The sequence below is a fragment of the Budorcas taxicolor genome, chromosome 1, assembly GCF_023091745.1.
Source record: "Budorcas taxicolor isolate Tak-1 chromosome 1, Takin1.1, whole genome shotgun sequence".
In the NCBI taxonomy this organism is placed as follows: Eukaryota; Metazoa; Chordata; class Mammalia; order Artiodactyla; family Bovidae; genus Budorcas; species Budorcas taxicolor.
The window spans coordinates 9,167,501-9,189,745 of record NC_068910.1 but is presented as its reverse complement, the minus strand read 5'-3'; the positions used below and the strand labels follow the sequence as shown (position 1 = coordinate 9,189,745).

Genomic DNA, 22,245 nt, shown 5'->3' with positions numbered 1-22,245 from the left:
CGCGCTCTCAGCCAGTCAGTGCTTTTAATCAGAGGAGGAGGGAAGGATGGGAGTGGCTCTGGTGCCACCATGTGGCTCGGTGCTCACAGGCCTCAGCCACAGTCCATCTCGGGCTCGTCCGCGTCGGTCTCCATGGCACACAGATCCTCCAGGGCCGCCTCTGAGCCAAAACCCAGAAGGTTCTGTGGTGAAGGCCCAAAGGTGCCGGGACTGGGGGTGGCCCCACCACTCTGTCCGCCCCCCCAGGCCCACAGGAACTAACCAGTCCCTTCCACACCCAGGCCTCGCTCCCTCAGCTACTGCAAGCAAAGTGATACAAAGGCAATTCAGACAGGGATGTTTCTGGAAAAGCCATGGCTCTGCCTGGCTGACTCAGTAGATACAAGCCAAAGGCAGGCTGATATACTGAGAGGAGCCAGAGCAGGAAAAGGAGGAGTGGCCTGGTGCTGGCAAAGGCTGTGTGGATGGCAGGCCGCTGACTTAAGGCCAGAGTGTCTGACTCGCCCGGGGACTTCAGGGCCGACCCCACGTGGGGGCTGGGGTGGGGGGGCCTACTGCAGGCTCACCTTCACAGTCGGTCACGTCAGGAAGCCCTCGAATCAGCATGCTGACCCCGGGCATGACCTGGTCGTACTGGTGCAGGACCTCCACGCAGTGCACCGTGAAGAGCTTGTCCTTCTGGGACAGGCCGTGCAGCAGCAGCACCGTGTCCCGCAGACACCGCACCGTCCGCCTCTGCCGCTCGGTCTGCGGGGGGCCCCCTGCCCACCGCACCGTCAGCCACTGTCTGTGCAGCACCACCGTGAGTGCTCTGACCACCTGCGGGAGGGCGTGGGCGGAGGTCAGGGCATGTGGCCTCTGCACCCAGACCACCCGCTCGGCGGGGCAGCCCCAGTCCTAGCCTACCCCCGGGGTGAGGAGGGTTCTGAGCGGCAGCACCAGGGTCCAGCCCTGGTGAAGGAGCACAGGATGCTCTCAGACAGCCCTGTCACCCACCAGCAGGGCTGCCCGCTGCCAGCCCCCTTCCGCCCCCGGCACTCACCTCCACGTTGCACTGGCAGCTGGAGCCAGTGACTGGGGAGGAGGGGCTCTGCACACCCAGCTTGGCCAGAAGCCACACAGCCTAGAATGAGAACAGACTCGGTTACATCCGCGCCAGACCACCACCCCAGTTCCGGTCACGGTGAGGGCTTTCTCAGGCTTCTCGCAGAGCTCCAGTTGCCTAAGCAACTGCCTGTCTGGAGAGTCCCTTGGACTGCAAGGAGATCAAACCAGTCCATCCTAAAGAAAATCAGTCCTGAATATTCACTGGAAGGACTGATACCAAAGCTGAAACTTCAATACTTTGGCCACGTGATTCGAAGCGCTGACTCCTTAAAAAAAGACCCTGATGATGGGAAAGATTGGAGGTAGGAGAAGGGGACGACAGGATGAGATGGTTGGATGGCATCACTGACTGAACGGACATGAGTTTGAGCAGTCTCCCGGAATTGGTGATGGACAGCAAAGCCTGGCATGCTGTAGTCCATGGGGTCACAAAGAGTTGGACACAACTGAGCAACTGAACTGTCTGCACTGATGGGATCCAAGAGGTAATGGTATCCCGGGCCTTCCCAGGAGACACTCAGGATCAAGACCTGTGTCTCACCAATGACCCCCTGCCTCCTGGCCCACCTCTAGGTACCCTGCCAAGTCCCAGGATACCCTGGATCCACGTGTATTATATCTGTATAGTAGGGGGCCCCCCAAAGCGACTCTTCCTTTTTAGTTTCTAAACACGTCACCGATGTGAATGAAAGCCTCTTTGGTCCCCTAAGGAGGAAAAGCGCCCCTCCGGTGGGTTGGCGTGGGGTGGGGTGGCAAGCCATCCACAAAGGGGCTCTGGTGCTTTCACCTCTTGCTCCAGCTGCAGCCACTGTGTCTCGGAGGCGGCTGTGTCAGGTCTCGATGTGATGTACATGTACAGCAGTAGCAGGAGGCAGCCTTCTGGAAGGGAGGCCCCAGCTGGCACTCAGGCTCTGCCCTCCCACCCACCGCCTGAGGTACAAGCTGCGGGAGGCCTCAGCAGGTGCCTGGCCCATCCCTGCCACCTCCCTCCCCTCCAACCAGCCGGAGCTGTCCGGGCACGTGCCCCCAATCCCCTGGCCTGCTTTACCCGAGTGGGAGCAGAGCTGAGCCGCGAGCTTCTCATGGTCCACCAGGAGGGACAGGAGCTCAATCGTCAGCAGCACGCTGGGCAGAGGTGTCTCTGGGCACAGGCATTGTGGCAGCACCCTGAACACGCACTGGAACCTAAAACACAGGGGCCCAGAAAGACGTGATGCCTCCAATGCAACTCCGTAACTCACCCTCCTTTTTTACTGTCAGTAACAGGAAATTGAAGAGGCCAGGGAAGAGGAGCTTGGATTCAGACAGACCTGGGTTCAAATGCTAGCCTGCAAACAAGTGAGTTACCCTTCACTGCGGGGTTGCCATGGCTGAAAGAGGACAGGACCTTGCCTGGCCCAGTGCCACCTCGAAAATATGGGATGCCTCCCTGGACCTGGGGAGCTGGCCTCCACACTGCTCCCAGCTCCTTCCTGCCTCTGCTATCAAATACAGAGCCAGGTCTTGAGCTGAGTGTGAGAGGAAAGTCCTGAACCCACCACCAAAGGACTGGCCAGACTCTGGTCGGATCTCATGAAATCACTTGCCAGGCAAGGAAGACTTCATTTTCTCCGCTTGTCAGGATACACTAGTGCCTCTGCAGCCACGTACGTGAAGGTACCCACTCGAGGTGTACATGGTGAGGGGCTCGGGCACTCTTCCCCGCCGTCTCAGGGGCAAAGAGCTGGCCCATTCATTACCAGGGACCCAAGTCCCAAGATAAGCACTGCTGTTTGCTCAACCCACACAACCTCCTAGGTGGCGGGGGAGTTCTATGGGTGTGTCCCCTTTCATATAATGAGGTTAAGAATGTTCCCTGTGTACCATTAGAGAACAAGGTCTATTTGGGGCAAACTCATTTGAGAGCAAATCCTGTACAATAGACAAGCTGAACGTTTCTAGTCACCAGGGAGTATGGAACTTGGTGGGAAACTGGAATTTCCAAGTATCCACTAACAAGTAACCTATTAGGCTAGAAGTGGCCCACTGAAACTAAAATAAATAAATAAATCTGTCTATATATACAACACAGTTATTTCCAAATTATGTTTTGATAGCATCAGAGCCTTCTTTTAAATGTTTTTTTCTTTTCCTCCAGAGCCCCCAAATGCACAATAAATAACAGTTGTGCTAGTCTGCATGAGGTGGGGATAAGTCCTTTTTGTTCAAAAGCACCTGTCAGAAAAAGAAAAAAAAAATGCCCCTGCCATGCCAGTTCCCGGGGAGCAACCCTGGACCACCTAACTGCTACACTAGATGGGGTAGAAAGACAAAACTCTGGGGATGACGTGCCCTCAAGCCTAGATGGGCAGTGGTACCCTTCCTAAGAGACCACAGGCTGCCTGGGCACTTTGTGCTGTACCACATAATGCTTTAGAGCCCCGGTAGCACCTGTGTTAGGCTTCCCTGGTGGCTCAGATAGTAAAGAATCTGCCTGCAGTGTGGTTCGATCCCTGGGTTGGGAGTGGGCACGGCAATCCACTCCAGTATTCTTGCCTGAAGAATCCCCATGAACAGAGGACCCTGGCAGGCTACAGTCCATGGGGTCGCAAAGAGTCAGACTGAGCGACTAAGCACAGCCCAGCACCTGTCCCTGGCTTTTGCTTTTACTCCAAGGTGAACAGGAAGCTGTGTGGTAATGGGGTTCAGCTTGTAAGCATGAAGAAATTTGGGGAAGTACTGTGTGGGAAGTGGCATCAGACAGTCACTCAGGAGCCTAACTGGCTTGAAACCATCTAATACACTCCCTCTGGCGTTTCAGACAAGATTCCCTAACTCAACACAGAGTTTATTCACTCAGCAAACACTGAGTGCTCAGAGAGAGCCAGGCTCTGTGCTGGGCGGGAGGACGCAGGGCTCTGAGGGTGCCGCCTGGGCTTGTGAACAGAAGGCACTTGTCTGGCCTCCAGTAAGCACCCATGAAACAGCTGCTGTGTCACATTACAGATAAGGTCAACAGGAATAAAATGGTGATCTATCTACCAAGATAACTGGTAAAAATGTGGCTCCTGGAATTCATTCATTAAAAAAATAAGAAACCAAGATGCAAGGATTTTTCACTTGGCCACAGATCAACGTGACAAGCTGCATTAACAAAGTGACTAAAAACCGTATGATCATCTCAAAGGATGCAGAACTTTTGCTCAAGTTCAGCATCCAGTTTTGATAAAAACTTGAGAAAGCAGGCATAGAGGAAACTTAGGTCAACATATTAATAATAAAGGCAACATGTGAAAAACCCACAGCTGACATCACACGTATTGGTGAAAAGCTGAAAGCATTTTCCCTAAGATCAGGAACAAGACAAGGATGTCCACTCTCACCATTTTTATTCAGCATAGCTTTGGAAGTCCTAACTACAGCGATCAGAGAAGAAAAAGAAAGAAAAAGGAATCCAAACTGGAAAGGAAGAAAAAAATTTCACTGTTTGCAGATGACATACTGTACATAGAAAATCTAAGATGCCACCAGAAAATGACTAGAACACATCAATGAATTTGGTAAAGTTGCAGGATACAAAATTAATACACAGAAGCCTGTTGGATTTCTGTACACTAACAATGAGCTATCAGAGAAATTAAGGAAACAATCCCACTTTCCATTGCATCAAGAAGAATAAATCACCTAAGAATAAGCCTACCTAAGCAGGCAGAAAGGCCCATACTCCAAGAACTGTAAGATGCTAATGAAAGAAACTAAATACGACACAGATGAAATGATAGACCCTGTTCTTGGAAGAATCGATGCTGTCCAAGTGACTATACTAGCCAAGGCAATCTACAGATTGAGTGAAATTATTATCAAATTACCAATGGCATTTTTCACAGAACTAGAAGAAAAAAATTTAAACAGGCAGAACACTCTTTGACATAAATCGCAGCAACTGATTTTTAGACCCATCTCTTAAAGCAAACAAAAGCAAAAAAAAAAAAAAAGCCAATAGGACCTGCCTAATTAAATTTAAAAAGCTTTTGCGCAACAAAGCAAATGGTGGACAGAATGAAAAGAGAACCCATTATTGTGGGAGAAGATAATTGCAAGTGATATGACTGATAAGGGGGTCATATATTCAGCTTATATAAACAGCTCATACAACTCCACGTCAAACAAACCACCCAATCAAAAATGAGCAGAACTGAATAGACATTTTTCCAAAGAGGAGAGCCAGATGGCCAACAGACACATGAAAAGATGCTCAGTTATCACTCATCACCAGGGAAATGCAAATCAAAACCACAATGCGATATCACCTCAAACTGGTTGAATGGCTACCACCATCAAGAACACCAATAACAAGTGTTGGCAAGGATGTGAAGAAAAGGGAATCCTCCAATGCTATCAGTGGGAATGTAAATTAGTGCAGCCACTGTGGAAAAGAGTATGGGAGTGTCTCAAAAAACTAAAATGGGAGTACCATATGATCCATCAATTCTACTTCTGGGTTATATCCGGGAAGGAAAAAAACAAAACACTAATTTGGAAAGATACATGCACCCCGACGCTCATAGAAGCATTATCTACAATTACCAAGGTATTGAAGCAACCTAAGTATCCATCAACAGATGAATGGATAAAGAAGTTGTGACACACACACACACAATGGAATACTGTTTTTCAGTCGCTAAGTCATGTCGGACTCTTTGGGACCCCGCGGACTGCAGCTTGCCAGGCTTCTCTGTCCTTCACTATCTCCTGGAGTTTGCTCAAATTCATGCCCATTGAGTCGGTGATGCTATCTAATAACCATCTCATCCAATGCCACCCCCTTCTCCTTTGGCTTTCAATCTTCAATGCAATACTACTCAGCCATAAAAGGAACAAAATTTTGCCATGTGCAACAACATGGATGGCCTTGGAGGGCATTATAAGTGAAATAAGACAGAGAAAGGCAAAAACTATATGATACCATGTATAGGTAGAATCTAAGAAATACAGGAAACCAGTGAATTAAAAAAAGATAAAGACTCATAGACAGAGCAAACTAGTGGTTACCTTTGGGGAGAGAGAAGGAAGGAGGGGCAAAATAGGGGTAGATTAAAGAAGCATTGTTACGGGATTATATGAAATCATGTGTGTGAAACTTCTGAAAATTGTAAGGCACTGTGGAATTTTAACAGGAAAAAAGGAAAGAGAAGACTCAAAAGAAAAAAAAAATCCAAGCAACCAGCCACTGTGACCTGGGCAATCTGCTGTCCACATTACTCTGCAGTACACTGTGTCGAGCTCTGAGCACCACCTTTAGGATGGATCAGACAGGCGGGAGTATATTCATACAGCAACCAGGATCCAGAAACGTGTTTAGTAAACAGGTATTCTGGGCTCAGAGACGAAAAGACTTAAGATCTGTGCAGCCAGTGGAGTCGTTCCAACACAGGAACTGGCCTCTGGGTGGAGCGCTGAGGGGGGAGATGAGATTCTAGGACTAACTAGAGGACTGGCTGGGTGAGGTTTACCTTCCCAAGTGTTCAAGGTCTGGAATCCCAAGCTAGGAATTTATTATAATGGTGTTTCGCAACAAACTTTAAGAGGAACAAGTAACCTGTGGCTCATGCCAGTGGTGGGCACCTTGCAGATGGGCAGATTCCCAGCAGTCAGCTTGTACCTGCACACCCTCTGCTTCCTCAGGGAACCCCAGCAAACTCAACTTCAACATGCCTGTGATGTGCAGTCTTCACCTGACGCACGTCCCAGGTCCAAAGGTCTCTGGGTTCGGTCTCTGTCTTGGGGTCAGGACGCTCTTCCATAGTGACTAGCAGCCTTCTTTTAACACACGTGTGTTTTGCTTACCTACTGTCTAGAGGCGGCACTAAGCCAAATAAACCACTTCCTTGGTTCTAACACCTGGCCCCATTTCCCACGACTTCAGAATTCCCTGAGCCAAGAACCTAAACCAAGGCTTAGAGCTGAGCAGTATGAACGCGGCAGGATGGGAGCAAGCTCAGGGGCCACAGGACAGACCTCGAGAGGTCAGGTAAGACCCACAAGGAATCAGGACTCCCATGCTGCAGGATACCTGGGCAGGAAATCAAAGGAAGCATTTTCAGCTAATTTCACCAAAACCTTAAGGCACTGGCTGAGGACACTGGCTTGAAGGTGACCTGTTGCTGCAGAAGAGGAAGCCAGAAGGTGAAGGAGCATCTTCAAGAGTGGATGCTGGCCTTGGTCCTTGGCAAGCCCCTCTGGGGCTGAGGTTGCATCCTCATGACTATGTCCGGGAACCTGGTTCTGGTCTCCTTCGCCTGCAGCAGGCTCAGCTCCCGCTCCTGACAGTAACAGGCAGACGACTGCTCCGCTGTGGCACACCAGGTGCTGGAGAACACTAAGTGCCGCCACCGAGAAGCCTTCCAGGTTACAAAGAGAGTCCTCGGGGCTGGCCTCTACCCCAGGGCTCACACGGGAGGGGTGTGTCGGCGGGTCTGCAGGCGCTCCGCTTCTCTTGGCTGCTGCCAAATCCTGCAGAGCCTGGCAGTGTAAGCCGATGAAGAACTGTACCAGGGGGAGGAGATGCACAGCCCCAGGGAGCCTGCGGAGCGGGAAGGCCCTTCCGTCGCCCTCTGCCGGGTCTCTGTCACTGGAGCCTTCCTCATTCCTGGCCACCAGGTTCAGTCCGGTGAATGCCATGTGCTGCGCTTCTCTCAGGGCTGAGAAGGGAAATGACCCATCGCGAGGACCTGTGGTCCTCAGGCTTGAAATCCCAGTCAAGGTACTAGCAACAAACACAAAAGAAAAGACACAAGTGTGAGAGGCAGATATGGTCAAGCAACCCAGGTAGCCTGCTGGCCAATTCTCTCATCTCCCTGCCCAGAGCAGATGTCTGAGGCTGGTCAGGACCAGATGGGGACTTGCTTCCCAAAAACTCCTTCCAGACAAGCTTTTTAGGAGTCTTGTGCTTACCTGCCAAGCCCCGGTAGCTGGAACTGGGTGCCAGCAGGAGCCTCAGGACAACTGCTCAGGAGATGGCACAGACCCAGGGGGGACCCGGGGATCAAAGGCTGCTTCAGGAGAAGGTTTATCAAAATGGAGCCTGCAGAAAGACAAGGTAACATGAGAGTGCTTTTCTATGACGCCAACTCTCCTCTCAACGGCCACTGAGGTCCCCTGAGACACCTATGGGCACTAAAGGCTCGGGGGCATACTTTCTCTTGGCCCCTCCCAGTTTACAGTCACATACTTCAATCACAGATTCCTGTTCCCACTGACCCTCTAAAGCATTGCTAGGTTCCCACAGCCCAGGACAGTTAGGCAATTCCAGTGCAGCATCACAGAGCACGATCAGAGCCAGGCAGGCATCTGGCAGAAGGAGCACGCCTTCTGGTACCTTGATTGCTTGATCTCTGCAGCCAGCTGTCAAGAAGACTTTTCTGGGGCTCTTCCTGCTTTATGGGGCCACCTCCCAGACTGTGGGCTTTATTCTCTGCAACTAGATAAATAAAATGTTAATCAAAGTTAGAACATGAAAGCATGCATCTATCAGAAACGCTTTAAACGTGACGAGTTTCAAACATACATTGTTCTAATTTTTTCAACTCTGGATCAAAACAAGAGCCAAAGCAACTCATGAAACTTAGCATCTTTGCCTTCCTCATACAAAATAGGAACTTGTACAAGGAAAAGAAAATTAAATTGTGTGCCCCACTCCAAAGTCAGGCAATAACATAAAAGCTGTAACCATAACATTTATGTGATTCTTATTACATGCCAGACACTGTTCTAAGAGGTTTACACCTGTCAACTCTCTTGTTCTTCACACTAGCCCTCCCAGGAGGTGTTATTAGTGGCTTTGTTCTATATATGGGAAAACTGAAGCACAGAGGTTCGGTGTGAGTCTGTGTGTGTGTGTGTGTGTGTGTTCAGTGTGTGTGTGTGTTCAGTGTGTGTGTGCGTGTGTGCTTAGTTGCTCAGTCATGTCTGACTCTTTGCGACCCCATGGACTGTAGCCTGCACCAGGTTCCTCTGTCCATGGAATTTTCCAGGTAAGGATACTGGAGCAGGTTGCCATTTCCTTCTCCAGGGAAATCTTCCCAACTATAACCGCTTCTCAATTTGCACCCAAAATGTGAGTAGCTATAGTTCTCAGGGGTGCCATGATGCTAATGATTTGACAGAGCTGATGGTGGTAGGACAGAGGCAGTGTATCTGAATGGTAGGATAAACTGGCACAGCACAGTCTCCCAGTGAGAAACTACTAATGCTAGATTGCTTCTCTCTAGAAAGCAGTAGCATTGTCTCAGTCTGGACTCAGCCTGGCTACCAAAGGAGCGCATATTCCTGCATCCTAGTTGTGTTTCTGGCCTGTCAATGGATGCTGACTGTGGAGGTTTTAAAATATGCCTGCAAGTTCTTTGACACACTTGCACTCAAAGGGCGCAGCATAGTTTCCTTCCCCTTGAACACAGCCCAGACTCAGGGACTCAGTTCTAATGAACAATATGCTGAGTGATGGAACTGATGCTATGTGACTTCAAGGTTCAGACACAGAAAGGATAGATTCCGCTTCCACCAAGCTCTCTGAGTTTGCTAGCTCTTTAGGAAGCCATCTACGGGGTGAGGAGGTCAGCCAAAGAGCCCTGGGGAGAGGCCCACATGTGAAAAGGAATTCTACTGCTAGACATGTGAGCACACCACCTTGAAACAGATCCTCCAGCCCCTGACAAGCCTTCAGTGATTCCAGCACCCTTAGAGACAAACCATCCCCACTATGCTGTCAGAACTGTGGGCCCACAGAAAGGAGGAGAAAATAAACACTCAGTTGTTTCAAGGCTCAAGGTCAAGTGGTCTGATATTGAGATGTAGACGACAGAGAGATGGACTTACCCTCTCTGCTCATCGGGGACTTGTATGCTGGCTCTGTCTGGCAGGGCTGGGGAAGGGACTTGTTAGCACTGAAAGACTCCTTTGTAGGGAAAGATGGTTTTCCAAATTGTGGAGAACATGCTTCTGGCTTTATAACCACAGAAGGGCTTTTCCTAGGACTGGAAAAAGTTAACTGTGAAAGCAGAGTAATGATTCTGCTAACCCTATGTAAAATTCCTGGTTATAAAACTTCTAACAGTCTTTAAACTTTTCATGTCTAGGTGATTTGACCAAAAGATTCATCTACTCCACATCTGTTAGTCTTTGTCAGGACAGCAGTGTAAAAGTCAAGGCATTTTCATCCAAATGGTAGAAAAAAAATCTTTCATTTGTTTCCACCTTCAAAAGTATCGGGCAGAATTCAAGTCCTATTTCCAGTTCCACCAAAACATATTCTTAATTTGTCACCTCTTTTAAAAATATACACGTCTCCTCCCCCTTGAACCTGCCTCCCACCGCCCACCCCATCCCACCCCTCTAGGTTGTCAGAGGGCCATGTTGAGCTCCGTGTTACACAGCACCGGTAATGTGTACGTCTCAGTGCTCCTCTCTGTTTGTCCCACACTCTCCTTCCCTGTGTCCACAAATCTGTTCTCCATGTCTAGGTCTCTATTGTTGCCCTGCAAATAGGTTCATCAGTACTATTTTTCAAAATTCCATACATATATGTGTGTGTATATATATATGTACTTATATGTGTGTGTATATATATATGTATTTATATGTGTGTGTATACATATATATATATATATAGACGATACTTGTTTTTCCCTGAATTACTTTACTCTGTATAACAGGCTCTAGTTCATCCACCTCACTAGAACTGACTCAAATTCATCCCTTTTTTATGGCCGAGTAATATTCCACTGTGTATATGGACCACAACTTCTTTATCCATTCATCTGTGGATGGACATCTAGGTTACTTCCCTGTCTTGGCTATTGTAAATGGTGCTTCAGTGAACACTGGGGTACATGTGTCTGTTTCAATTATGGTTTTCTCAGGGTATATGCCTAGTAATGGGATTGCTGGGTCATATGGTGGTTTTATTTCTAGTTTTTTAAGGACTCTCCATACTGTTCTCCACAGTGGCTGCATCAGTTTGCATTCCCACCAACAGTGTGAGAGGGTTCCCTTTTCTCCACACCCTCTCCAGCATTTATTGTTTGTAGATTTTTTGATGATGGCCATTCTGACTGGTGTTAGGTGATAACCTCACTGTAGTTTTGATTTGCAGCAACCTCTTTTTTTAAATGGAAATATAGTTCTATACAATATTATCTACGTTATAAGCATATGATATAGTGATTCATAATTTTTTAAAGTTATACTTCATTTATAGTTATTATAAAATATTGGCTACAGTCCCTTTGGTTTGCAGTATATACTTGTAGCTTATTTTTTACCTAATAGTTTGTACCTCTTACTCCCCTACCCTTATACTGTCCCTCTCCCCACTGTAACCACTAGTTTACAACAACCTCTTTTTCAATACCCAGGGACTGAATTAAAAGATTTTCGGTAGAAAGAGCATCTAGTGCGAGGTGTGTTGTTTCTTGCAACTAGGAAACGGCCGGTCCCTTGGTACCAGGGTTTTTATGTTAGAGAAGCAGTCTTAAGCCTCTGATTAGATCAGACAATGCTGAGGCCGTCCTGTGAGTAGAGTGTGAAGAGGTAAGGATGGATTCCTTCTGCTGTCCTCTGTCTTACCTGGACTATGTAAGGCCTAGAGAGTTCAGTTTCATACCCTGCCCATTATAAGCAAAGGCAGCAGAATGCTGAAAACCAGAAAAAGACGACCTGACTCACACTGTTCAAGTTTCAAGGCTGATACTGACAGACTTCTCACAGGACAGACATTAACAAACTGCTTATATCTGCAGCAAAGGTGGGGGCCATTGGGCAGCAAATGAGAAAAAATGTTCTAAGCAATCGGGACTGACATACAGTTGGGACAAAATCACGTATCTGAAACAAATTACATAAAAACGAAGACTGGTCTACCCTAAAACTCTAGAGGTCATCTTTCCAGCCTTTTCTCATCCTGAGGAGTTGTGTTTATAAAGTCCTACAGGAAGAAGGCACTTTCAGAGAATGTGGGACCCTTATGCTACAATCCCCCAAACCATTCCAGCCTCATCTGAACCACCTTTGAGGCCTCTGGAAAAGAGGATCTGTGCCCCAGTAGCAGAGTCTAAATGACCTTTGTTCACGACTAGCCTGATACTGTCGTTCAGACTTTTTAGGAAACGATAACTGCTTCCTCCCGCTAGCACCATCATTACCTGATGTGGGAACCGGTGGGTACAGCTAGTTTATTAGCTCGTTCACTGCTCTGAAGCTTCGTTCTTAATTCATTCATCTCTGCATCTTTAAACTGGAGTTCAGACTGCAAGGACTGGAGCTGGAAGGCAAAAGAAATATAGAGGTCTCATCACATTTACAGAAACAGCTCTGGGGGACTGCCCTGGCAGCCCAGTGGTTAAGATTCCATGTTTCCAATGCAAGCGGTCCAGGTTTGATCCCTGGTCTAGGAACAAGGATCCCACCACCACCAACAATAAAAAATAGTTCTGGGCTTCAAAAATTTCAAGCTAGTAAAAGAAAAACAAACAACGAGAAATAGTATAAAAGTCTGCTGTAACATAAATGTCCTAAAATATCAAGTTTTAGCTTTCTTACTGAAAGATGGCATGGTATTCTAGAAATATATTTTGACCTGCTTATTGCTAGGTGGTATGTGAGAATTCAAACACCATTTACTTGGCCTGTCTGAACTTCAGCTGATGTGTAAGATAAATACCTGTCTTCATGACTGGGGGGATTAAGAATGTAACTGTAAAATGCCCAGCACAAAGCTTGCCAAGGTGCAGTATCTCACAGTAACATGGAGACCTTGTAGTGAACATGTTGTTGTGGTTTAGTCGCTCAGTCGTGTTTGACTTTTTGAGACCCCATGGACTGGAGCCCCCCAGGCTCCTCTATCCATGGGATTTCCCAGGCAAGAATACTGGAATGGGTTGCCATTTCCTCCTCCAGGGGATCTTCCTGACCCAGGGATCAAACTCATGGCTCCTGCACTGGCAAGTGGGTTCTTTACCCCTGAGCCCCCAGGGAACATGGTGGTGCACAGTCCAGGTCTTCCTGAAGCTCTGGGCTGAGAATCTGGAATAGTTTTACCAAAACCCTGAGCAGTGTGGGGAGACCTGCTGCTCTGGCCGACAGTAACTGCTGCCATTCCCTGAGCATGGTCCATGCCAGGCATAGCACCAGACACAAGTGCAGGACCATTTAAGTTTCACAACAACCCTTCTGGTTATTTTCAGGAACAGATAAAGGAGATGAGTCATAGAGCATGACTGATCACCCTGAGGTCACCGCTTGAATGTGATAAAGCCTGGCTTCAATCTCTGGCTTGTTGGTACCTCCCTTGGTCTTCACTATCCATATGGAAAAGCAACTACTGCTGTTAGTGTTAGGCACAGGTCAGCGCTTCTTCAAAGATTACCAAGTTTGCTGAATGACGTAATGGCAGAGTAAAACCCATGTCCTTATTTGGGAAGTGAAGGAAAGTAATATATACCTGGCACCCAGTTTTTCTCCCCACAACAGTATCTCCCTCCCCTAAGAAACATCATTTTCCTGCCTTTGAATATATGATATGAATGGAAGCTATTATCTCTTTGGTTCCAGTGACTAGTTCTGGGGCAGGCACCTGACTCAGATTAGACCAATTAGAGCCTTCCCCAGAATTTTAAAACTTGAGATGAGGACGTCTGTCTTCAGTCTGTTCTGGAGCTGTGAAATATGAGCCCTGGAGCTCCTAGAGAAAACATCCTCAGCCATAAGGATGGAATTTATCAACAGTACAGAGAATAAAGATGAGTCCTGGTAAATCTCAAGTCATTTGAGACTGCAGTACATCTGTTTTCCCCAGACTTAGTTACAGAAGGCAATCCTTTTTTTGTTTGTTTGGCCTAAGCTAGGTCAGTTGAGTTTCTGATCTGCCCAAAAGAAAAAAAAAGCATAATTTAAGCCTGTTTCTGCAAAGTGTTAGCCAGTGACTTAGGCAACCACAGCAAAGCAGAATTTTATCTATGTCCTTTTCCAAACCACAGAGCCTCAAAGAAAAGTACATATAATTAGTTGGTAGCAAAAGTATTTTCAACAAACAACTGCTGAAATCTTCCTGGGAGATTTATAAGCAACTTTAGGCATTGCTTCCAAAGGAAATCAGTAAGCAGGCAAAGCTGATGTCCATACAAGCAAAACATATCTCTGGGTCACCTTTTTGGAGAATTCCTTTTCTTTTTCACTAAGTGCTTGGGTTTTCTCTTGCTCAAGAAGGAAATGAGATCTTCTCTGTTCCTCTAGAATGGATTCTGTCTGATGCAATGAGTCCCGCAAAATTTTAATTTCTCCATTTTTAATGAGCACTTCTTCTTCCATTGCCTTCATCTGGAAATTCCAAATTGATCTTGTGAAAGGTTTGTAAGGGAAAATTATATATGCACTTATTTCAATATGTAGCTGGGGAGATGAAGAAACACATTTAAAACATGCCCAAAGGATCAGTAAGTGCTCAGAATACATCCATGCCAACCAGACCATGACCTGCTAGGTCCATTCCTGGGACAGCAGGCTTTCAGCAAATAGCTTAAGGACGTACTTGTCACTTCTGCATGCACATTCCTAAGGTCCCACGGACCTATAGATAGTCATATGAAAGATGTCTGCTTTTTTGCAAAACTTAATGAAAATAGCAACCATTATGATGTATTTCTTCTATAAGACACATGCTATAAATATCTCAGTACTATAACAGAAAGTTTGTATCTCTTTTTGTAGAGGGTTTACAAAGTGTTTCTTTTCTTGCCTTGGCTGTTAGGAATCTCAGGATTTAGTTGCAACCAAAATTTTCTGGCTTTCTTTCCCCAGCTTTCTCCCAATTCACGGGGATGAATCTGGACTCTTGTCTTAAAACTTTTCTATATTTTATTGTATAATGCTTTCTAACACATGCATAAGTGAATGCATTAACTACAAAAATGACAAGTTAAATCCCTTACCTTTTCTTTAAGTTCTTTGTATTGTGCCTGAAGTACCTCTAATTCAAAATTATCTTTAACTGGAACACTTTCTCTGTTTTTCCCTGCAGGATATTTTGACATCCCATCTAATCTGGTGAACTTATGAACATCTGTAAAAAACAACAATCAAGAAAAATCAGTTCCCATATACTTGTTAAAGACTCAGTATTTTCCCACTTTTACCAGCCAGTGCTGAAAACAATCACTTTTGAAAGCAAATGAGAGAAAGATCTAGTAAGGAGAATAGGTATTTTCCAACATAAGAACATGATTCAATCCTTATGAAATAACAAATTCTGCCACCCTCTCCCCATTCCACACTCAGTTTCTTGTTTTTTTTCCCTGCATCCAGTTTTAAGGGTCTCAGCTAAGGGCTGAAAGGTGCTGTGGGAACCTCACTGTTCGAATCTCAGTGATCCATTATTCAACAGTATTTACTTAGCATCTACAATATGTCAGGCACAATTTAGCCTCTAAAGAAAGCTACAGTGATGAGAGAAATGGATACAGTCCTTACACTCATGGAGCTTACATGGCAATCAAAAATATAAGAATAAACGTAAAATTACGACTGTTATAAGAGCTGCAGAGAAGAACAAACAGAGCAATGCCTGTAACAGGGGATTTCATCCACAAGGACGACTGGAAGCCTTCCCGGCTGCTAAGTCGCTTCAGTCGTGTTCGACTCTGTGCAACCCCATAGACGGCAGCCCACCAGGCTCCCCTGTCCCTGGGATTCTCCAGGCAAGACACTGGAGTGGGTTGCCATTTCCTTCTCCAATGCATGAAAGTGAAAAGTGAAAGTGAAGTCGCTCAGTCGTGTCCGACTCTTAGCAACCCCATGGACTGCAGCCCACCAGGCTCCTCTGTCCATGGGGTTTTCCAAGCAAAAGAGTACTGGAGTGGGGTGCCACTGCCTTCTCCAGAAGCCTTCCCTAGATAAGTGATAACTGAATGGAGAGCTGAAGAACAAGTAGGAATTAACCAGAGGAGTGGCGATGGGGAATGGATGTAAAGAACACTCAACGTGTAAGAAACAGCAATATGGACTTCCCTGGTGGTCCAGTGGTTAAAACTTCACACTTGCACTGCAGGGAGGGTGGGTCTGATCCTTGGGAACTAAATCCCACATGCAGTGCAGCAAAAAAAAAAAGACACAGCGTGTGCAGTTTCTGTATTGTAGGGAAGCAGGGAGAATTCAAGGAATGAAGGAAGGTCAGTGTGGCTAGAAACCCAAGAGGGAAAGGGTCAGGCCATGCTGGGTCTTCTGGGCCATGTTAATGATTTTAATCTTTATACCAGAAGTGTGAAGTCATTAAGGGCTTTCAGTAGGGATGTTCACTGTGCATCTCTGTGTGACAGAGATTTTAGTTTTAAAATGATCACTCTGGCTGTGGTGTGAAGTCTGACTTGTAGGAGTCATAACTGGAAATGTGTACACAATTTAGTGGACTTTTGTCCATGGGAGGGGTGATGGTAACACAGATCAGGGAGATGGCAGAGATGATGCAGAGGATGGATTCTTGGGATGGAAGAAAAAGGTAAAGGTACAGGATTTGGAAAGGGGCAAGGGGGATGTTGGCTTGTGGTGTGGGATGGAAAGTGGTGCCAGTCTTCACCATGCAGAACATGTGTTCATCAACATGTCTTTTCTGACTGTCTGCTTTGCCAGGCACCATGCTGGAGATGTTGGCAGATGACTGGATTTCCAGGAAATGACTGTGTGGAATTTAACTTGCCTATAAGACACCCAAGTAGAGATTCAAGGTACCCTCAAAACCTTTCTCTTCTAGGGAGCCCCATAAGACGTCACTAGAATGAGTGTAAGCTCCAAGAAGGTGGGGGCTTTTGTTTGTTGCTAAGTGTCTGTAGCTTCTAAGGTTTGGGCACCTAGTACAATTTATTGGTTGTATAAAAAGAATAAGTCTATCCTATCTCTTGCCTCTGCCAGATCCCTCTTGTGCTCAGGCGGTCCAAAGGAAAAGGTGGTCTTCATTCGATCCAAAGCCTCCCAAATATGTCATAACCATGGGTCCCCATGTGTAGGTAAAGATGCTTCTTATGGCTGTGATAGATGTGTTGCAAAGATCTCTGCTGAGAACTAAGAACCCAGTGGTCCAAAGTATAGAAACCCAAGTAAAATGTTAACCTAGCTTCCTATATTCCAAATCGGCTGTTTGACATTCCTGATACATTTCTTCCCTCAAATCAAAAGACCTCTTGGGACACACCGCTGCTTAAATCAAACTGTTCCTAGGAAGGGGCAGTGTGGGTGCAAGACACCGGAACGGTCACTGCGGGGTTGCGAAGGCACAGCCATCTAGGGGCGTCTAGGGAAGTCTGCACCACTCTCAAGGGGAAAAGGCGAACTCACTGGACACGTCCCGAGCCGTGGTCGGGCACTGGCTCAGGGCCTGGGACGCAAGCGTGTCGAGTTCCTCCAGGTCGTCGGCGGTGAAATCCCCATGCAGGCCGAATGGGTCTTCGGGGTCCGGGGCGGCGGGGATGCCTCGGGCCCGCTTGCTCGGAGGGTGCCCGGTGCTGGGCGGAGGGCCAGGACTAGGTGCCGCGGGCCCACTTCGCCTCCTGCTGCCTGAAGCGGAGATTCCAGCCATGCCTGCCTCCGGCTGATCTCTAAAGACACTGAGCCCGGCCTATACCCGCGTGGAAGGAGGGATGGACCAACCGCCCGCGCGCCGTGGCTCGCCTCAGCCGCCGGGACACGCCCCCGAACCAACGAGCCAATCACCTGCCAGTTGGCGGGCGCAGAGGAATGACATCATCAGAGCGCGCCGCGATGCTCCATTGAGTGCCCGCTGAACCCTGTTGCTTCCCGCCCTTGTTGGGCCCAACCTCGCCTGGCGCTCTGGTACCGATTGTTAGGATTCGGTAGACCACTGCGGTGGTGTAAGCGCAGCGAGCTGAGTTACCTAGGCAAATTCACCAGCCCCACCACGCAAGTAGCTGTGTCTCCGCTCCCTGACATGCCCTGGGGTACAGAGCAGCGCTTGCTGAAGGTCGCCCAGATAGATATTCAGCCGTGCAATGTGAATCTATGGCATTCAGACTTTTGGTTTTTGTGACCTCGCTGTCCAGCCAGACCCACTTCTCAAATACCCCAGGCTCTTTTGAGGAGGAGTGTGGAAGAATGGGGTTGGGCTAGGAGTTAGGAATAGAGCTGTTATGAGCACACATCTTTGAGTACAGTTAATGTTTTGAATGTGTACATTTGGTGAAAGTCTGAGAAGGGTGTGCTTGTGTTGAAGGGTGTAGGAAGTCCTCAGGCTGTTAATATTTATTCATTTCTCTGGGAGCTCTTAAGTGTCTTCGTTCCAAGTGCTGGTAATATGGAAATGAATGAGACTCAAGAAGTCAAGGAAGGTCCTATGGAAGTAGCAACTGTGCTGTCCTACAGGTTAAGTGGGAGTTATCAAGAGGTATTAAAGAGGATGGCATCAAGATTACTCAGACAAGAATACAACACTGAAATGGAGGCCACACAAGTGCCAGGTAGGCGTTATCAATGGCAAATTAGGAAGGTAAGGTTTTAGAGAGGAGCAGTGATTCAAGCTGGGCTTGAGTAGCTGACAGGCTGCAGTCCATGGGGTCACAAAGTGCCAGACACAACTGGGTGACTAAGCACGGCACGGTGGTGTGCAGGACATTTAGCAGGAACAAGGTGTTGGAAAGTAACGGGCAAGACTTTTCATCCATGTGTCGCTCAATCGTGTCTGACTCTTTGCAGTCCCATGGACTGTAGCTCATTAGGCTCTTCTGTCCGTGGAATTCTAACTTAGCCTATGAGTATCCTATGAATATTTGGGAGGGCAGTAAATGAAAGGGAGATAGTTGTCAGGGCCTAGAGGGTCTTCAGTACCTGGCTTTAATTTTTTGAGGTAACTGGTAGGTTCCCTCAGATAGTCACACAAATATTGGATGCTTATCTTAATTGCTCCAAGTTTCTGGTCTCGTAAAAACACAAGATTATACTTCGTAAGTGCAGACTGGGTTCCATCAAATAAAAGAGCAGTAGCTTCATCTCAGGGGCAGTATGCTAGCTCTGGCTCTCTGAAGGGTTCTTCTCAGCAGCACAGGGAAGGGTGCCAGCTGGCAAGTCCCGTAGGGAATCCCTGAAGTCCAAAGAGGATGCTACTGGCTATGTAACTTTCCGGGAGACAACCAAAGCGGGACGTTTATCTTTCACTAGTATCAAGTACATCTGAGTGGTAATACAAGCTTCAATCTATGAAAATCTTTTCCAATTTTGACTCAGCAAAATCTCAGGGCCCTTCTGGAAAACACATTCTCAAGAGAAAGCTTAGTGTTATTAGCATTATTCCCATAGTTGTGTCTAGATCCTAGAAATGAAATTTACACTTGTGCATCTAAACTGTTTCCATACATAAGCACTAAGTACATTATGGTCTCTGTCCTCCAGGAATTTACCCTTCCTGGAGTCAAGAGTGGTAGATGATAAGTGTCAGGAGGAAAAAGGAAACAGGGTTAAGAGACATGAGGACTAAGGAAGAGTTTCTAGTAGGTGAAAACAGTGAAGGGAAAGCTTGCTTGGAATGTAGGTCTCCATGGCTCAAGATAGATCAGGGGGATGAACTGTAGATACCAGAGGGTAGGGGGCAGCATCCAGACCCCTTAGTGCCTCACTGGTCATTGTGGGGATTTATTAGAGTGAAGATCTGGTGGCATTAGAGTTAAGTATGAAGGGTCTAGATTTAATTTTGCTGATGGATTGAGTTGGGGATGGGGGAGATAAGAGGTGCAAATCTAGCAAGGATCTTCTAAAGCCCTAGTAGAAACGCAGACCTGGGCGCTTCAGAGTAAGCTTAGTCCTTACAGACTCGCTCCCCTCCAACAGAGAAGTGCCTTGACAAGAGGAATTGTTCACTGGCGGATGTTCAACTTGCACACAGCAGGTTCCTTACATGAACAGATGCACAACCTTATTAAGGTGGTACAGAAATCAGGATAGCACACAGACTGAAGAACACACCGTGGCAGGATTCTGGACTGGTTTTATATGGATCTCATAGCTAAGGTAGAAATGGCTGAGAAGAACTAAAGACAAGATGACCCAAGTATACTTTTTTTTTTTTTACAAAAGTTTATTCTTAAATGTACAATAGGTTCCAAGACAACACTTCATTCTAGCTATAGATGGCAACAGATATTATGGCAGGGAATCCAGGTGTTTAAACAGGAATGGAACTAAGGGTCATCATTGCCTCAGGCACAAGGAACAGCTTACTTTTTGCCAGATTTCTTAATTCCACCGGTGGCTGCAAAAAGAAAAAAAAAAGTCTCAACCAAGGGAAAACACAAGCTCTATGGTTGAAGCCTCAGGGGTCTACCATGGATCCTATTAAATAATAAGGGCCAGCTCTTGTACTGGGCATTTTTGTGACACAAGCATGCACAGGGTTCTACCAGTATTACTTCTCGGCAAAAATGAATAAGGTGGTGAATGAGAATAAAGGCAGGGCACAAGTAATGGCTGTATACTGATCTGCATCTCAACCGTGTTGGGTATTTCAGACTGGCTCACTTAATCCGCATCCCCTCAACCCATTTTACAGATAACAAAGTCTCAGTGTTAGATATTGTTCAAAGTTATAAACTGGTATGCAACAAAGAAAAGATTCCAACCTAGGTAGCGTGACTGACTTCCAAATCCATATTCTTACCTGTCACATACCACACTACTGTATGTATTACGATCCTGGGATCTGATTTACTCAATACCTTTATTTCAGCAAATTTACAAGTAACATATGGTAGGTAATTTAACAAACAGTTATAGAATTAAGCATACCTAATATAGGAATAAACGTCCAATGCGCTGTGACAAAACAGACTTTAAATGTGCGTGCTGCTCATGTTCTGTCACGTCATGCTCTACGATCCCACAGACTGTAGCCTGACAGTTTCCTCTGTCCGTGGGATTTTCCAGGCAAGAATACTGGAGTGGGTTGCCATTTCCTCCTCCAGGGGATATTCCTGACCCAGGGACTGAATTCTCCTCTCTTGCATCTCCTGTATTAGCAGGAGGATTCTTTACCACCGGGCCACCTGGGGGAGCCCCAGTGATCCCGTAGGGTATAGGTAACTGCTGAGAAGACAATCCCTATTTTGATGAATGTAAACAGGATTTAAGAAGCACAAAATACAACGATTCATGAGTTTTGAAAATTATTTTGATATGTAATCAATTCCTCTTACACAAAGGGAGAAGACACAGAATGGTAGAGAATTAAGTTTAAAAACACGCCAAGAAGCCTGGACTTTATCCATTAGCCTAGGGGCATCTAGCAGTGAAAACTAAGGGTGCAAAAGTATTTGCTAGACTTTTACTTATATGAGTAGTCAAGAAATGTTATAAGCAGCAAAGCTAGTAGTGAAGTAAGGATTTGGAGCAAGAAACTATAGAGAATATCTGGAACTCCACTATACGAACTTGTGTGAGATACATTTCTGTATTTCCATTTCTGCCTAAGCAAAAGCCCATACCGGGTCTAGCTCTCACCCCGTCCAGCTGCTACGATTCCAAGCCTTGCTAGGACCATCCACCGCAGTGGACAGGAGCAGAGACCTTGCAGCTTATCCAAGGGGCAGGACAGTGACCTGCTAGGGACCATATCCAGACTGATGCTCACGCGTTTGTCCGGTTTGATCTCTACCCCGCCCTCACTTACCCAGGGGGCCTTTCCCCGCGGCCTTTGCTTTTAGCTCCTCGAGTTTCTTCTGCTCCTCCTTCTGCTTCTGTTTGAATGCCTTATCTTCCTAGGGAGAGGGGAAAGCGGGTTCACTGCAAGCGGATTACCCAGTCCCTCCGCGCCCGCCCATGCCTCTGCGCCCGCCCTCACCTCGTCCATCTCCTTGGCTTGCTTCTTGGGCTGCTTCAGGGGCTTCTTCTTGCCACCTGGGTGAGACACGAGCCCGCTCAGCCTAGGCCCCGCCGGCTCTCGACCCTCTCCGCCCTGACCCACTCCATCGTCCCTGCACACTTACCTTCGCGGCCCGACATGGCGCCTGCCGCCCCTTCCCCAGACCCTGCCACCGGAAGCGGAGCTCCCCGTTCCAGCTCCCTGCGCCTATACCTCCACGCGGGCTCGCTGATTGGCTCCTGATGCGGAAGTTGCGG

General features: G+C 47.1%; 1 protein-coding gene and 1 long non-coding RNA gene across 5 annotated transcripts; both read right to left on the bottom strand.

The window, feature by feature from the left end:
* Nucleotides 1-16: 16 nt before the first annotated feature.
* Nucleotides 17-17,765, bottom strand: ATRIP (ATR interacting protein). Of its 2 annotated transcripts, none has more exons than XM_052638925.1 (13): nucleotides 17,464-17,765; nucleotides 15,069-15,199; nucleotides 14,287-14,457; nucleotides 12,285-12,403; nucleotides 9,961-10,118; nucleotides 8,465-8,566; nucleotides 8,041-8,170; nucleotides 7,160-7,852; nucleotides 2,156-2,292; nucleotides 1,895-1,986; nucleotides 1,043-1,123; nucleotides 567-819; nucleotides 17-160 (listed from the first exon to the last, which is right to left on the bottom strand). In XM_052638925.1, the coding sequence occupies exons 1-13, from the start codon at nucleotides 17,702-17,704 to the stop codon at nucleotides 93-95; spliced, it is 2,376 nt and encodes a 791-aa protein (XP_052494885.1). In that variant the 5' UTR covers nucleotides 17,705-17,765; the 3' UTR covers nucleotides 17-92. The 2 variants fall into 2 exon arrangements, with proteins under 2 accessions (XP_052494885.1, XP_052494895.1); XM_052638935.1 differs by having other exon boundaries at nucleotides 1,895-1,983.
* A 2,420-nt stretch (nucleotides 17,766-20,185) lies between these two features.
* On the bottom strand, nucleotides 20,186-22,235 carry LOC128048725 (uncharacterized). 3 transcript variants are annotated; one of them, XR_008199402.1, is made up of 4 exons: nucleotides 22,113-22,235; nucleotides 21,968-22,023; nucleotides 21,797-21,884; nucleotides 20,186-20,383 (listed from the first exon to the last, which is right to left on the bottom strand). It is a non-coding gene; the product is annotated as an uncharacterized LOC128048725 (long non-coding RNA). The 3 variants fall into 3 exon arrangements; XR_008199400.1 differs by having other exon boundaries at nucleotides 21,797-21,880; nucleotides 22,113-22,234; XR_008199403.1 differs by lacking the exon at nucleotides 21,968-22,023 and having other exon boundaries at nucleotides 22,113-22,199.
* Nucleotides 22,236-22,245: the final 10 nt, after the last annotated feature.

Excerpts from the sequence above, each read along its gene's own strand:
- ATRIP (XM_052638925.1), bottom strand. The coding sequence starts at position 17,704 with ATGGCTGGAATCTCCGCTTCAGGCAGCAGGAGGCGAAGTGGGCCCGCG. Across the intron at positions 12,404-14,286 it reads AAAAGGAATTCTCCAAAAAG|CTCCAGTCCTTGCAGTCTGA; the intron begins GTGACCCAGAGA and ends TTTGCCTTCCAG. Across the intron at positions 1,987-2,155 it reads TCAGCTCTGCTCCCACTCGG|AAGGCTGCCTCCTGCTACTG; the intron begins GTAAAGCAGGCC and ends CCTCCCTTCCAG.